The sequence below is a fragment of the Oncorhynchus tshawytscha genome, linkage group LG10, assembly GCF_018296145.1.
Source record: "Oncorhynchus tshawytscha isolate Ot180627B linkage group LG10, Otsh_v2.0, whole genome shotgun sequence".
Lineage (NCBI taxonomy): Eukaryota > Metazoa > Chordata > Actinopteri > Salmoniformes > Salmonidae > Oncorhynchus > Oncorhynchus tshawytscha.
The window spans coordinates 21,821,497-21,837,780 of NC_056438.1; the positions used below are offsets into that span (position 1 = coordinate 21,821,497).

At 45.1% G+C, this 16,284-nt stretch overlaps 1 protein-coding gene across 5 annotated transcripts in view; it reads right to left on the reverse strand.

Moving 5' to 3' along the window:
• Window positions 1-235: 235 nt before the first annotated feature.
• Window positions 236-16,284, reverse strand: part of LOC112261002 (chromodomain-helicase-DNA-binding protein 3) — a 53,375-nt gene continuing 37,326 nt past the window's right edge. For all 5 annotated transcript variants that reach the window (XM_042328331.1, XM_042328332.1, XM_042328330.1 and 2 more), the window contains exons 36-39: window positions 14,617-14,812; window positions 13,822-13,984; window positions 13,519-13,645; window positions 236-1,624 (exon numbers count right to left, since the gene is read on the reverse strand). In XM_042328331.1, the coding sequence (XP_042184265.1) occupies window positions 1,619-1,624; window positions 13,519-13,645; window positions 13,822-13,984; window positions 14,617-14,812 (492 nt within the window). In that variant the 3' untranslated portion in view covers window positions 236-1,618. The remainder of the gene's footprint in view (window positions 1,625-13,518; window positions 13,646-13,821; window positions 13,985-14,616; window positions 14,813-16,284) is intronic.

Here is a 16,284-nt window from a genome sequence, read left to right on the forward strand (position 1 = left end):
ACCTGACAGAGATTGAAAGGATCTGCACAGAAGAATGGGAGAAACTCCCCAAATACAGGCGTGCCAAGCTAGTAGCGTCATACCCAAGAAGACTCGAGGGTGTAATCGTTGCCTAAGGTGCTTCAACAAAGTACTGAGTAAAGGTTCTGAAAACTTATGTAAATGTGATATTTCAGTTGTTGGTTTTTTTTGTTGATAAATTAGCAAACATTTAAAAAAAAATGTTTTTGCTCTGTCATCATGGGGTATTGTGTGTAGATTGATGAGGGGAAATACTATTTAATCATTTTAGAATAAGGCTATAACCTAACAAATATGGAAAAAGTCAGGGGGTCTGAATACTTTCAGAAGGCACTGTGTAAGCTTTACGTAGGGGGTCAAAGAGCAAGGGGAGAGGACTGTAGTTGAGGGTGGTCAACACTGTATGACTTGCCTATGAAAGGTTATGACCAGTTCTATGAGTGAGGCCTATCCTGAACAAGCACTGGGACCTCCCATCCCAATCAAAACCAAAGATATAAACTGTGTACCCTGGTCTGTAAGAAAATCCTCTGGCATACCAGCTATAACTCATACAGTCAACATAATACTAAGTTGGGTTGGACTGACTGACATTTTAGTATTTCTACATGTACAATCAGGTCAACATGAAAGGGAAATGGCTGAGAGTTTCCTGACAAGTTTACAGCCCCGGGTCCTGTAATACTTCACTCAATCAATTCTCCAATGGGGCGATTGATGAATGGTTTTCGGCAAGCTTCGGAGATAAAACCAGCACTAGAAGAAATACTGTAGGCACAGCTTGCATGATAACGCCATTGTTTTGTGAGTTTTAGCACAGCATGCTTCTCAGGACGAATGGCAGGAATGGTGTCAAGAGCAAAATCTTCACAATGTTATATCATGCAGTTTCATGTCACTGGAGCGAACCCTGAGGGGATCAAAGGTCAAGGGTCAGGTTTGGTAGTATGTGAGCGATGCTAGGATAGAGAGGGAGGTTCTAGATTACAGAACCATACTGTTCTGGAGGGGAGATATTCTATGAGTAGGCTGCTTGTGAGGATTGGTTGGTTTGAGGCAGACAACACGCGATTGAGCAGGTGAGTATGTATGTGACAGCATGGACCACAAGTGTGTGTGTGTGTGTGTGTGTGTGTGTGTATTCATAGGGAGTGTCAGTCTGTGGAGTGTGGATACTGTACTGTGTGTATTATGTGTTGGTGTGTGTATTATGTGTTGGTGTGTGTATGTTCATGTGTGTGTGTATATATTCATAGGGAGTGTCAGTCTGTGGAGTGTGGATACTGTACTGTGTGTATTATGTGTTGGTGTGTGTATGTTCATGTGTGTGTGTATATATTCATAGGGATGGTCAGTCTGCGGAGTGTGGATACTGTACTGCGTGTGTTATGTGTTGGTGTGTGTGTATATGTTCGTGTGTGTGTGTATATGTTTAAGTATATATGTGTGTGTGTATATATGTTGACATGTGTGTGTGTGCGGTCAGTGAGCTATATTGTTCAGTCGTCGATACAGATGACCTCTCCACGGCGCTGGTCTCTCCTGCTCAGGAGCTGCTCTGCTTCCCTCTCCTTCTTCACTGACACAGGAGGACCGTTCAACACTGTAGGGGGAAGAGAACACACACATGAGCACACACACACACACACACACACACAAGCACACACAGCATATAAACTGAGTGTACAAAACATTGGGAACACCTGCTCTTTCCATGACAGACTGACCAGGTGAATACAGGTGAAAGCTATGATCCCGTATTGATGTCACTTTATTTTTGGGGGACTTAACATCCACTTCAATCAGTGTAGATGAAGGGGAGGAGACAGGTTAAAGAAGGATTTTTAAGCCTTGAGACAATTGAGACATGGTTTGTGTATATGTGCCATTCAGAGGGTGAATGGACAAGACAAAAGAGTTAAGTATCTTTGAACGGGGTATGGTAGGAGGTGCCAGGCGCACCGGTTTGAGTGTCTTTGAACGGGGTATGGTAGGAGGTGCCAGACGCACCGGTTTGAGTGTCTTTGAACGGGGTATGGTAGGAGGTGCCAGGCACACCGGTTTGAGTGTTTGATGTCCGACTTAAAATGTTTCTCCATTCCATGATTAACAGAGGTTAAGGTTGTGCTGAATCAAACTGCAATGCTGCTGGGTTTTTCACACTCAACAGCTTCCCGTGTGTATCAAGAATGGTCCACCAGCCAACTTGACACAACTGTGGGAAGCATTGGAGTCAACATGGACCAGCATCCCTGTGGAACACTTTCGACACCTTGTAGAGTCCATGCCCCGATCAATTAAGGGTGTTCTGGAGGCAAAAGGGGTGTAACTCAATATTAGGAAGGTGTTCCTAATGATTTGTAAACTCAGTGTACATGCATACGGTATATTCAGAAATATTTGGACAAACACGCACGCACGTGAGAGCGCACACGCACGCACGCACACACGCGCGCACACACACACACACACACACACACACACACACACACACACACACACACACACACACACACATCAAACCCTGCATTTTGTTTGATGTCCGACACAAAATGTTTCACACACACACACACACACACACACACACACACACACACACACACACACAGAATCACACACACACACACACACATCAAACCCTGCACTTTGTTTGATGTCCGACTTAAAATGTTTCTCCATTCCATCATGAACAGAGGTCAAGGCATGTTGTGCTGAATCAAAGCCCCATCCTCCACAAGAATCATCACAATGTCACACGCTATCACTCTCTTAATCCTTACCCTGAACTGTCAGCATCAGGAACGTGGGAAAGAGAAAAACAATCAAGATAGAGGGAGTGAGAGAGAGGGAGAGAGGGGGGGGGAGAAAAAGAGAGGTAGAGAGAGAGAGAGAGGGGGAGAAAAAGAGAGGTAGAGAGAGAGAGACAGCACGTACTACACTGATGAACAGAATGATTACACACCATTTGCTTCCGAGCACGTACCTTTTTAATGAGCGAGCTGGCATATACATTCAGAATATCATACAGCTGAAGTGGGAAGTTTACGTACACCTCAGCCAAATACATTTCAACTCCGTTTTGCACAATTCCTGACATTTAATCCTAGTAGAAATTCCCTGTTTTAGGTCAGATAGGATCACCACTTTATTTTAAGAATGTGAAATGTCAGAATAATAGTGGAGAGAATTATTTATTTCAACTTTTATTTCTTTCATCACATTCCCAGTGGGTCTGAAGTTTACATACACTCAATTAGTATTTGGTAGCATTGCCTTTAAATTGTTTAACTTGGGTCAAACATTTCAGGTAGCCTTCCACCAGCTTCCCACAATCAGTTGGGTGAATTTTGGCCCATTCCTCCTGACAGAGCTGAGCAACTGAGTCAGGTTTGTAGGCCTCCTTGCTCACACACGCTTTTTCACTTCTGCCCACAAATGTTCTATAGGATTGAGGTCAAGGCTTTATGATGGCCACTCCATTACCTTGACTTTGTTGTCCTTAAGCCATTTTGCCACAACTTTGGACGTATGCTTGCGGTCATTGTCCATTTGGAAGACCCATTTGCGACCAAGCTTTAACTTCCTGACTGATGTCTTGAGATGTTGCTTCAATATATCCACATAATTTCCAGTCCTCATGATGTCATCTATTTTGTGAAGCGCACCAGTTCCTCCTGCAGCAAAGCACCCCCACAAAATGATGCTGCCACCCCCGTGCTTCACGGTTGGGATGGTGTTCTTTGGCATGCAAGCCTCACCTTTTTCCTCCAAACATAACGATGATCATTATGGCCCAAACAATTCTATTTTTGTTTCATCAGACCAGAGGACATTTCTCCTAAAAGTACTTTGTCCCCATGTGCAGTTGTAAACCGTAGTCTGGCTTTTTTATGGCGGTTTTGGAGCAGTGGCTTCCTCCTTGCTGAGCGGCCTTTCAGGTTATGTCGATATAGGACTCGTTTTACTGTGGATGTAGATACTTTTGTACCTGTTTCCTCCAGCATCTTCACAAGGTCCTTTGCTGTTGTTCTGGGATTGATTTACACTTTTGGCACCAAAGTACGCATCTCTAGGAGACAGAACTCGTCTCCTTCCTGAGCGGTATGACAACTGCGTGGTCCCATGGTGTTTATACTTGTGTACTATTGCTTGTACAGATGAACATGGTACCTTCAGGCATTTGGAAATTGCTTCCAAGGATGAACCAGACTTGTGGAGGATTCCAATATTTTTTCTGAGGTCTTGGCTGATTTCTTTTGATTTTCCCATGATGTCAAGCAAAGAGGCACTGAGTTTGAAGGTAGGCCTTGAAATACATCCACAGGTACACCTCCAATTGACTCAAACGATGTCAATTAGCCTAACAGAACCTTCTAAAGCCATGATGTCATTTTCTGGAATTTTCCAAGCTGTTTAAAGGCACAGTCAACTTAGTGTATGTAAACTTCTGACCCACTGGAACTGTGATACAGTGAATTATAAGTGAAATAATCTGTAAACAATTGTTGGAAAAATTACTTGTGTCGTACACAAAGTAGATGTCCTAACCGACTTTCCAAAACTATAGTTTGTTGACAAAACATTTGTGGAGTGGTTGAAAAATGAGTTTTAATGACTCCAACCTAAGTGTATGTAAACTTACGACTTCAACTGTATATGTAATGTTAAGAATAATAAAACAAAACCAAACATAAAAACAGCTTATATCATCAATATTTAATGGGGGTCTGCTTGAGGAATATGGGGCTGGCATACACTTACAAATACAGTTGCTAAACACACGCATACACACTCACACACTACACCAATAGGTAGTGGAACACCACAAATCCAGAGGAAAGACCGCGTTTAAGCTTCCACCTTGCCAAGTAGATCCGTAGCCTCAAGCCAACACGTGTGTCTTGGAGCAGACTAGCATCTGTTACACTGAGGTAGATAAAGTCTGCTGCTACTGTCCCTTCACCTCCATCCAACATGCTAACTGCAGGGACACCACAACAAACACACATGTACTCACACACACACACACACACACGCATGCACGCACACGCACACGCACACACACACACACACACACACACACACGCACACACACACACAGGTTGTCATTAGTTTGTGCAGGGAACCTACAACAAGATATACATCCATTTCCCTTTAGATTCACTGTCACAGCTCTAAACGGATGGTAGTGATGACCTCAAACTCACTCCTGGAGGCTAAACTCTCCTGGAGGTGGTGGTCCATCACAAACAGACCCAGGCCTGTCCGCTTTGGCTGGAATGGTCTCTGGCCCCGGAGAGGCATACATTGTCATAACACCCGCTGTCTAGATCAAAGCACTGATAGCGTACTGTAGGAGAGCAATGGGTGTGATGATAATGATAACTACCGCTGCTGTGGCTGTAGCTGCTGTACGTCCAGCCGGAGAGAGACTGAGGGGGGGGGGATACAGGGACACCGTATGGCATGTGGCCCAGTGGAGGCCAATGCAAGGGGAGGAAGGCAGACGGACTACTTAACTTAGAGCTGTGTGACTCTGTGTGTGAGTTCAAATCTGATAACGAGTAATACAAATAAAGCTGGAAAGTTGGAGAAAGAGGGGGAGGGGGGTCGAAGAGAGAAGGAAACAGAGGGAGAGAAAGAAGGGGAGGGGGGTCGAAGAGAGAAGGAAACAGAGGGAGAGAAAGAGGGGGAGGGGGGGGGTCGAAGAGAGAAGGAAACAGAGGGAGAGAAAGAAGTAACGATTTACAGAATAAAAGAGAAAATGACATGAAGAAAGAGAGGTAGGTAGAGAAGGAGAGAGAGAGAATGAGTATGTGAGTGAGGGGAATGTAATGGATCACTTGTGGTGTACAAGATAAAGGCTTTCATATCATATAGTTCACTCAAAACCCATCCACACATCTCTCTCCCTCTCTCCTCCCCCTTTCTCTTTTTCTCTCTCTCCTCCTTCTGTCTCTGTCTCTGACTCCAAAGTCAGCCTTTTCACTAATCCAGCACTTTCACAACTTCACTACCCTATCGCTCCCCCTCCTTCTTTCTCGTTTTCCTCTCTCTTCCTCCTCGGGAGTGTAGTCTAATCCCTTGTTCATTCTGTTCTACCTGTGTTTCCTTTGTTGAAGCGGCTGTTTCTGGCCTATCAGAGAAAATGAGAGAGAGCGAGAGAGAGAGGGGGGGGGGGGAGAAGAGAAAGGAGAGAAGGCGAGAGAGTGTTCTGTCCTGCTTGTCTAAACAGACACTGCGCTGGTGCATCTATCATTCACCTCAGAGAGAAATGAAAACCATGAACAGAGGAGGGGGAGAAGACCTGGCAACACAAACGAGCACAGGCAGCAGAGGTTTTGGAGTTCACAGGGATTTATAGTTGTCCATTTAGGACAAGAGCAGTCTAGGAGAGAGACTTGCAGCTCCACTTAGGATAACATACAAGAATATCCACAATTACACTGTCAGAAATATGTGATGTATTGATTTGTGTGTGTGTGTGTGTGTGTGTGTGTGTGTGTGTGTGCCCATGCATTTTCATGTGTATGTGTATGTGTGTGTGTGTGTGTGTATTCACATATACAGTGCATTCTCAAACTATTCAGACCCCTTCACTTTTTCCACATTTTGTTACGTTACAGCCTTATTCTAAAATGTATTAAATATGTTTTTTTTTCCAGCAATCTACACACAATACCCCATAATGAAGGCAAAAACAGGTTTTTAGAAATGTTTGCAAATTTATAACTAAAAACAGAAATGCCTTATTTATGTAAGTATTCAGACCCTTTGCTATGAGACTTGAAATTGAGATCAGGTGCATCCTGTTTCCATTGATCATCCTTGAGCATTTTATACAACTTGATTAGAGTCCACCTGTGGTAAATTTAATTGATTGGACATGATTTGGGAAGGCACACACCTGTCTATATTAGGTCCCACAGTTGACAGTGCATATCAGAGCAAAAACCAAGCCATGAGGTTGAAGGAATTGTCCGTAGAGCTCCGAGACAGGATTGTGTCGAGGCACAGATCTGGGGAAGGGTACCAAAACAATTATACAGCATTGAAGGTCCCCAAGAACACAGGGGCCTCCATTATTCTTAAATGTAAGAAGTTTGGAACCGCCAAGACTCTTCCTAGAGCTGACCGACCAGTCAAAATGAGCAATCGGGGGAGAAGGACCTTGGTCAGGGAGGTGACCAAGAATCTGATGGTCACTGACAGAGCTCTAGAGTTCCTCTGTGGAGATGGGAGAACCTTCCCGGAAGGACAGCCATCTCTGGAGCACTCCACCAATCAGACCTTTATGGTAGAGTGGCCAGACGGAAGTCACTCCTCAGTAAAAGACACATTACAGCACGCTTTTAGTTTGCCAAAAGGCACCTAAAGGACTCTCAGACCATGAGAAACAAGATTCTCTGGTCTGATGAAACCAAGATTGAACTCTTTGGCCTGAATGCCAAGCGTCACGTCTGGAGGAAACACTCCCCATCCAACCTGACAGAGCTGGAGAGGATCTGCAGAGAAGAATGGGAGAAACTCCCCAAATACAGGTGTGCGAAGCTTGTAACGTCATACCCAAGAAGACTCGATGCTGTAATCGCATTAGGGCTTCAACAAAGTACTGAGTAAAGGGATTGAATACTTATGTAAATGTGATATTTCCGTTTTTTTTTTTTAAATAAATTTTCAAAACATTCAAATAACCTGTTTTTGCTTTGTCATTATGGGTTATTGTGTGTAGATTGATGCGGGGGAGAAAAAAAAACAATTGAATCAATTTTAGAATAAGTCTGTGACATAACAAAATGTAGAAAAAGTCAAGGGGTCTGGATCCTGTCAGAAGGCCCTGTATGTGTATTTGTGTTTGTGCACAGGCATGTCCTTTTACAATATCACTTTCCCTTCTTCAGATCCAACCTAATCTCTTTGTAATGTCGCTCCATGAAGGAATTTGGGTGGACAAGTCGAGCCACGCTTTGTGCTTTGAGGTACAGGAAATGCCAGATGAGAACTTTTTCACACAGACACACTTCATGACACGACACTGTTTGAACAAAAGGTGCTATCTAGAACCTAAAAGGGTTCTTCGGCTGTCCCCATAGGAGAACCCTTTGAAGAATCCTTGTTGGTTCCAGGTAAAATATATTTTGGGTTCCATGTAGAACCCAATAGCCTGTTATTTTACTGCTGCTCTATAATTATTTTTTAAAATTTATTTATTTATTTTTAATTATCTATTTTTTTTACTTATCTATTTTTTACTTAACACTTGTTTTTCTTATAATTGCATTGTTGGTTAAGGGCTCGTAAGTAAGCATTTCCCTGGAAGGTCTACACCTGTTGAATTGGGTGCATGTGACAAATACAATTTGATTTGGTTTGATTTGATTCCCACAGAGGGTTCTACATGGAACCCAAAAGGGTTCTACTTGAAACCAAAAAGGGGTTCTGTTTTTGGGACAGCCAAAGAACCCTTGTGGATCCTTTTTTTCTAAGAGTGTACACTACATCCTCATCCCAATACCAGATCCCCTAGTTGCCCCTGTTTCCTTCTTACATCCATCATGATAAAGTGACCTCATATAAAGGTGCTACAGTAAGTATGATTGGTCAATACAGTACAAAGATTACATGTCTCTACACCAAGCTCTCTTCCCATTGGGCACTGTCCTCTCAACACCTCATGTTGATTGGTTCATTACAACGACAACAATATAAAAACAGGAAGTTGTTTTTGTCTCTACATCTATGCTCATTTATGGTTGGTTGGGGGTGGAATGCCGAGGGGTGTCAGAGTTCAGGGAAAGGAGTGTGTTATACTTAGAAGTCATTCATTTCTCCTGCTCTGTTGGTTGAAATGAGAAACTCCAGGATGGTCCTCTTTGGCTTGCATTTGCATCCCAGTGTCTTGTATTGAACAGAGGAGGGTGGCTACGGAAATAGAAAGTCGTCTTAATAGGTTTAGGTCATGTTGTGTGTGAGGTCTGCGGTGTTTGGGAGTGTGAGTGTGTGTGAGAGAGAAAGAGAGAGGGAGTGGGGGATGAGGAGGTGTGCAGGACTGAGAGAGGGATTGAGGAAGAATAAAGGAGGGCGGGATCAGACTTGTTCACTCTGCCATTGGATAAAGAAGGATTCCGGAAGGGAAGCGTTGCGGCCGGCGTCGGGAGCAGAACGGGACAGTAGATCTGTCTGACACAGGGAAGGAGGGATGAAAAAGGGCAAATCTCCCCTTTCTTTGCATTTTTTGTTCTTTCAGCTGCTCAGACCTACATTCTCTATTGAATACATTAACATACTCTCGTTTTTTTCCCTCTCTGCTGACATTTCACCTCCAGGTTCAGCTTTCAGGCCTCTTTCCTCCCCTTTTTCTCCCTCTATTTTTGGGCCAGACAATTCACCTCTACCTCTCTCTCTCTCTCTCCCACTCCCTCAGAGTTTCTCTGTACTTCTCCATCCCTCCATCCTCAGAGTTTCTCTGTACTTCTCCATCCCTCCATCCTCAGGGTTTCTCTGAACTTCACCATCCCTCCATCCTCAGGGTTTCTCTGTACTTCTCCATCCCTCCATCCTCAGGGTTTCTCTGTACTTCTCCATCCCTCCATCCTAAGGGTTTCTATGTACTTCTCCATCCCTCCATCCTCAGGGTTTCTTGGGCCTCTCCATCCCTCCATCTTCAGAGTTTCTCTGTACTTCTCTATCCCTCCATCCTCAGAGTTTCTCTGTACTTCTCTATCCCTCCATCCTCAGAGTTTCTCTGTACTTCTCTATCCCTCCATCTTCAGAGTTTCTCTGTACTTCTCTATCCCTCCATCCTCAGAGTTTCTCTGTACTTCTCCATCCCTCCATCCTCAGAGTTTCTCTGTACTTCTCCATCCTCAGGGTTTCTATGTACTTCTCCATCCTCAGGGTTTCTATGTACTTCTCCATCCCTCCATCCTCAGAGTTTCTATGTACTTCTCCATCCCTCCATCCTCAGAGTTTCTCTGTACTTCTCCATCCTCAGGGTTTCTCTGTACTTCTCCATCCCACCATCCTCAGAGTTTCTCTGTATCCATCCTAAGGGTTTCTCTGTACTTCTCCATCCCTCCATCCTCAGAGTTTCTCTGTACTTCTCCATCCTCAGGGTTTCTCTGTACTTCTCCATCCCACCATCCTCAGAGTTTCTCTGTACTTCTCCATTCTCAGGGTTTCTCTGTACTTCTCCACCCCTCCATCCTCAGAGTTTCTCTGTACTTCTCCATCCCTCCATCCTCAGAGTTTCTCTGTACTTCTCCATCCTAAGGGTTTCTCTGTACTTCTCCATCCCTCCATCCTCAGAGTTTCTCTGTACTTCTCCATCCTAAGGGTTTCTCTGTACTCCATCCCTCCATCCTCAGGGTTTCTTGGGCCTCTCCATCCCTCCATCCTCAGGGTTTCTTGGGCCGTCCATTGCGGGACAGGTTCTCCACAGTGTTACTGAGACGATACTTGACGATGATGCTGTGCACTGTGGACTTAGGCATCCTCAGCTCCTGCCCTATGGACCCCTCCGACTTGCCGTCCTTCCACAGGTCGACCACGCGCTGCCGCTGAATGATGTTGTGCTCCTTGGTCTTCAGGAAGCCGGCGCCGCCGCCACCCGGGGCTTCTGGGGCTTCTGTGGGGGCAGACAAGCGGCAGAGCTGTAGAGACTGGGTGGGACTGGGAGGGAGAGGTAGGGGTGGCCACGGCAACGGCAACGGCACGGCAACAGGAGTGACAGTCAGGCAGTTCAGGCAGTACCGTAGCAGAGACACTCTGTCTGGCCCTCAACACTCCAGTACTGAGAGGGTCAGTTTCCTCAAGGTGTCATGGAAACAACGACAACCACCGTTATACTTCCCAGAGGGCAATGCATTTTGGGGGACTTTCAATGTTGTTGAAAGTTTGTGTTCCCACAATTCAGGACTGTTGAAAAGCACAGAGAGTGACTGGTATGAGAGTCCAATATGTCATGCGTAATTGCTTGGAGTTCACCAAATGTAGCTTAAAGTTACGTGATGAGAGAAGAAGCAGGGCAGACAGACATTGTTTACTTTGAGACAGCAGCAGCTTTGCGTACTCAGGACTAGGATGAGGTTAACAGACTGTTGAGGTTACTAGGAGGTTATTATGAGGTTACAGTTGTCCTCCCTTGCCCTCTCTCTATCCCCCTCTCATATCTCTCCTCTCCTCATCTGCCTCTACCTTTTTTCCTTCTCTCTAAAAAGGGGTCAGTAACAACAACCAAGACAACAACCCCAAGGCGACCCCATGTACCAAATATGTATTGCTCTCTCCAGAGAGAGAGAGAGAGAGAGAGAGAGAGAGAGAGAGAGAGAGAGAGAGAGAGAGAGAGAGAGAGAGAGAGCGAGAGAGAGAGAGAGCGAGAGAGAGAGAGAGCGAGAGAGAGAGAGAGAGGGTTCAGCGGGTTCGTCTGTGCGTTCAGGCAACATTCAGCTCAGCACGGTCCACTCAGACTCAACACCCACGGAGAACAGACGGCGCGCGATCTGGCGACTATTTCTGAACACCAGCGTTCAGCCCAACATTCAGTTCGGTCTAAGAGAGATCTAGTTTACAAGTCCCAACAAGGAGTTTACACAAGTAAGTTCTGTGTGGTTTGGTGTCCTCTTAAAATACCTTTGTACAAAAGTCCCTGGAGACTGAATTGTATCTTGGCACCGCAACTCGGTACGAAACTGCACTGCAATGAGATTTTCAGAAAAAGCTCCCAAAAATACTATGTCTCTGACAGACAGGCCCCTCTGCAATGACATGAATCAAGACGTTGGAATACAGACAGTGCCCACGCTACAGGCGGACTGGACCGGACAGCACACTGGGTCAGGCCAATTACAAGGTAATACCAGTGGAGAGTATCAGGTTTCACCACGTATCTCTATTACATTACAAAACGTCTTGGAACACAAACCCACCCCAGTGCAGACGTATCTGGTCAACATCTGCTGTAGCCAAACTAAAGGAGGGAAAATACATTCCATCATTGGCAGTTGAAGAGGACTAAGAAAGAGTGAAGGAGCTGGATAATAAGCCAACAAACCTTTGAGGTGGAGAGTTTAGGAGATTTGAATTTTAAAAAAGCACTGTAATGAGTACAATAAACCTTTAGGAGGAAAAAAGAAACATCTGCAAATATTCTTCCAAAATTGTCGGTGGGTTCCAATGTCCTAGAATCCTTCATATTTTTACTAGCTTTGTTCATAACATCTGATAGAAAACCATTTGTAGGGTTTTTTTAACGATCGTGTTGAAAAGATCAAGGAGAGAATCCTAACTTGCACCTACATTGAATTCTTAAATCTCCCATTGCCATCAACACATGACAAAGTGAAAGTTCAATTTAGGCGGAAGTTAGGATTCACCATAGAAATAGAATGATATCATACCAGTTCTGGGGGGGGTCTGCCCCAAAGTGACATCAGAGATTGTGATTGGCTGTGAACCTGACTACTTCAGGTGGCAACAATCTGTCAACAACAACGACGACAGAGAGGAAGACGAAGTGGATCACGTGGATCTCCCTGATCGAAGTGTCTCCCGCATTGGCAGGTTATATCACAACAGATGAGGGTAAGACGTACTCAACTCTGTTTTCTTCAATAAACAGTGCTTAGGAGGGTGATATAAAACATGGAGTAATCTCACAGTGCCATTTGAGAGAAAAAATGATGATTACTACACAGAAGCACTAGCCTCACCATAATGATTTATATATAGCAGCAGCTGCAAATATTTCACTACATTATGTCTCACTACAAAATATATGACCATATAAAGATGCTACATTCCCCATGCATATCTGGAACAGATTTGACCCATCTGTCCAAGTTGCCAAAGCCAGAAGCCAATGCATTCTGAACTGTACCTTATTAGGTCTACATCAACACAAATATCGTGACATACTTCTCCATCCCTCCATCCTCAGGGCTTCTTGGGCAGTCCATTGCGGGGCAGGTTTATATCGGTTACGATTGACTTTAAGGGTGGCTACTCGGTAGCAGCTGCAATGTCCTCTGAAATCGTTCATGGACTGTCTGATATAGTCAACAATTCACTAGAAAACCTTCCTCAGTGGTGCTTTGGAAGAAGAAGAAATGTGTGTGTGTGTGTGTGTGTGTGTGTGTATGTAAGTGTACTGAGCTAAATTGATCTGTTTACTCCGTTTGGACTGTACAGACCACCTACTTGGATCGAGTACACACACACACACACACACACACACACACACACACACACACACACACACACACACACACACACACACACACACATTTCTTCTTCTTCCAAAGTACCACTGATGAAGGTTTTCTAGTGAATTGTTGACTATATCAGACAGTCCATGATCGATTTCAGAGGACATTGCAGCTGCTGCAGAGTAGACACCCTTAAAGTCAATCGTAACCGATATAAACAGTGAATCCTTCATCAGTAGTTTTGGAAAGCCCTTCTCAGTGAATGGGTATATGTACAGTATGGGCCACTGACCTGATACGAAGGATCCAGGAGGCATCTGGCTGTAGTTGGCTCCTCCCATGGGTAAGACTCCCAGGGGGGTGGGGGTGAAGGGGGGCCCAAAGTTCTGAGGAGTGGCGTAGGGTCCTGGAGGGATGGTCTGGAGGGAGAGGGGACAGATGGTTCAATTGATGATCAATCTTAAATCAAGTCATCAGAAGCCAGAATATCTTAACCAGTGTGGGATTGTGTGTGTGTGTGTGTGTGTGTGTGTGTGTGTGTGTGTGTGTGTGTGTGTGTGTGTGTGTGTGTACGCTTGCATGCGTGTGTGCTCACCGGGGCGGGTGTGTGTCAGTGCCCTTGCTGGCCAGCCTGCTGAGGATGCTCCTCTCTGACATCTGCAGACGTGCGGCGATGGGCGGGACCCGGGACAGCGTGGCGGGGAGCCGTGTCACGTCAGCCTTCATGTCGCTCAGCAGCTCCTCCAACTGGTTCAGCACTGACATTACACCAACACAATGGTCAGTTTCCAGTTAACAGGCACCTCTTCATTTACTATTATTAAGTCGACCATCAACCATCTACTATTCAGTTCCACTGGGTTTGGGGGACATTATCAGCTAGAAGTGGGACACATAGCGAACGTGAGTCACGGTGCACAGAGAATCCGGTGGGTTGGTGCTGGACTAGAACCAATGCCTTCAAACTCTGCAGTCCGCCAGTATTAAACATTCCTTTTCAACATCATTTAACAGTTGAAAATGTACCAAGTATGTTGTCCTTTCAAATTAACAGTACAAACATACCAACTCTTCTGAGACTGTAACTCTATCCTGATGATGACATTGTGAAATGTTCCCCTCTGGCAGCAACAGTTCTGTGAGGCTTACTGGACAGATTTAGGTCAAAGAACCTTGAAAAAATATAGCCCGGGGGGCCTGTGTTTCTTTATCACTGATATAAATGCGTAGAGACAGACACACACACACACACACACACACACACACACACACACACACACACACACACACACACACACACACACACACACACACACACACACACACACACACACACACACACACACAATCACACAATCCTCCCTCCACCCCCTTCCACACTCCCCCTCACCTTTATGCAGCACGGCATTGGCTGGTTTGTTCCCGGCCAGGGACTCCTTGCTGAGGTGTTGGTGGGACTCGGCCAGACACTCCACCTCGGCATAACGGGCGTTCAACGCCATGGCGGGGTGGACCGGGTCCTGGGTCATATTCAGGTAGGCTGCCCGTCTCAGTTGTTCCTCTATCACCAGGGCCTGCTCTAATAACTGGGGGGAGAGCGGGAGGGGAGAAGGGAGAGAGAGGGAAGGGGGAGACAAGGAGAGTCATTGTCACGTCTGCTCCCTCTCCGGCTCTAGGTCACCAGGCTGCTCGTTATGGCGCACACTTGTCACCATCGTTATGCGCAACTGCGCGTTGTCAGACTCACATGGACTCCATCGCTTCTCTGGTTACCTGCCCTATATATGTCACCCCCTTTGGTTCCTTCCCTTTATATGTCACTCCCTTTGGTTCCTTCCCTATATATGTCACCCCCTTTGGTTCCTTCCCTATATATATCACCACCTTTGGTTCCTTCCCTATATATGTCACTCCCTTTGGTTCCTTCCCTTTATATGTCACTCCCTTTGGTTCCTTCCCTTTATATGTCACCCCCTTTGGTTCCTTCCCCAGGCATCATTGTTTCTGTTTCATGTCTGTACGTTTTTCAAGGTTCTTGTTTTGTATTATGTTACGTTTATTTTATTAAAACACTAACTCCCTGAACTTGCTTCCCGACTCTCAGCGCATATCCTTACAGTCAGTTCTTTCCTTTAAAAAAAAAAATGTAACTAGGCAAGTCAGTTAAGAACAAATTCTTATTTACAACAACAGCCTAGGAACAGTGGGTTAACTGCCTTGTTCAGGGGCAGAAGGACAGATTTTTTCCTTGTCAGCTCTGGGATTCGATCTAGCAACCAAGCGGTTACTGGTCCAACGCTCTAACCACTAGGCTACCCTGCCGGACCATCATAAAACTCTTCTGCTTTCTGACATACAGTATATCTACAGTATCTACTGCACTTCATGGCAATACAGTTCTATTGGATTTCATTGATCTGAACTGTAATGAGGAAGATGTTAGAGATAGAAGGGAAGAGAGAGGAGAGAGATACCGTATAGGTGGGTGTGGGGTGAGGAGGAGGAAAACGATAGATGACATGTTTGGAGAAATTTGAGAGATTATATTCATATTTACAGTTTTATTTTAGCCAGCTGTGATTTAGTCAATACCATAATTTGTGATTTTACTCAATTCGGGGGCAGAGAGAAAGAGAGAGCATGAGAGAGCGCGCGCGAGAGAGAGAGAATGCGGATGTTGAGGTCAGGGTATGAAACATGTGAGGCCGTCAAAAACAGGATGAGTGTCATTTCACAAATGCACCGGTCAGCAATACCAACCCGGTCTGTCAACCCAATATCTGTCTCTCATAGGGTCTGTCTTGTTCTTACATCCTTCAAACAGATGTTTTCTATTAGATATTATAAACTGGGTGGTTCAAGCCCAGAATGCTGATTGGCTGACAGCCATGGTATATCAGACCGCATACCACGGGTATGACAAAACATGTATTTTTACTGCTCTAATTACATTGGTAACCAGTTTATAATAGCAATAAGTCACCTCAGGGGGTTGTGATATACGGCCAATATCGCAAGGCTAAGGGATGTATCCAGGAACTCGGGTACTCGGGTATAA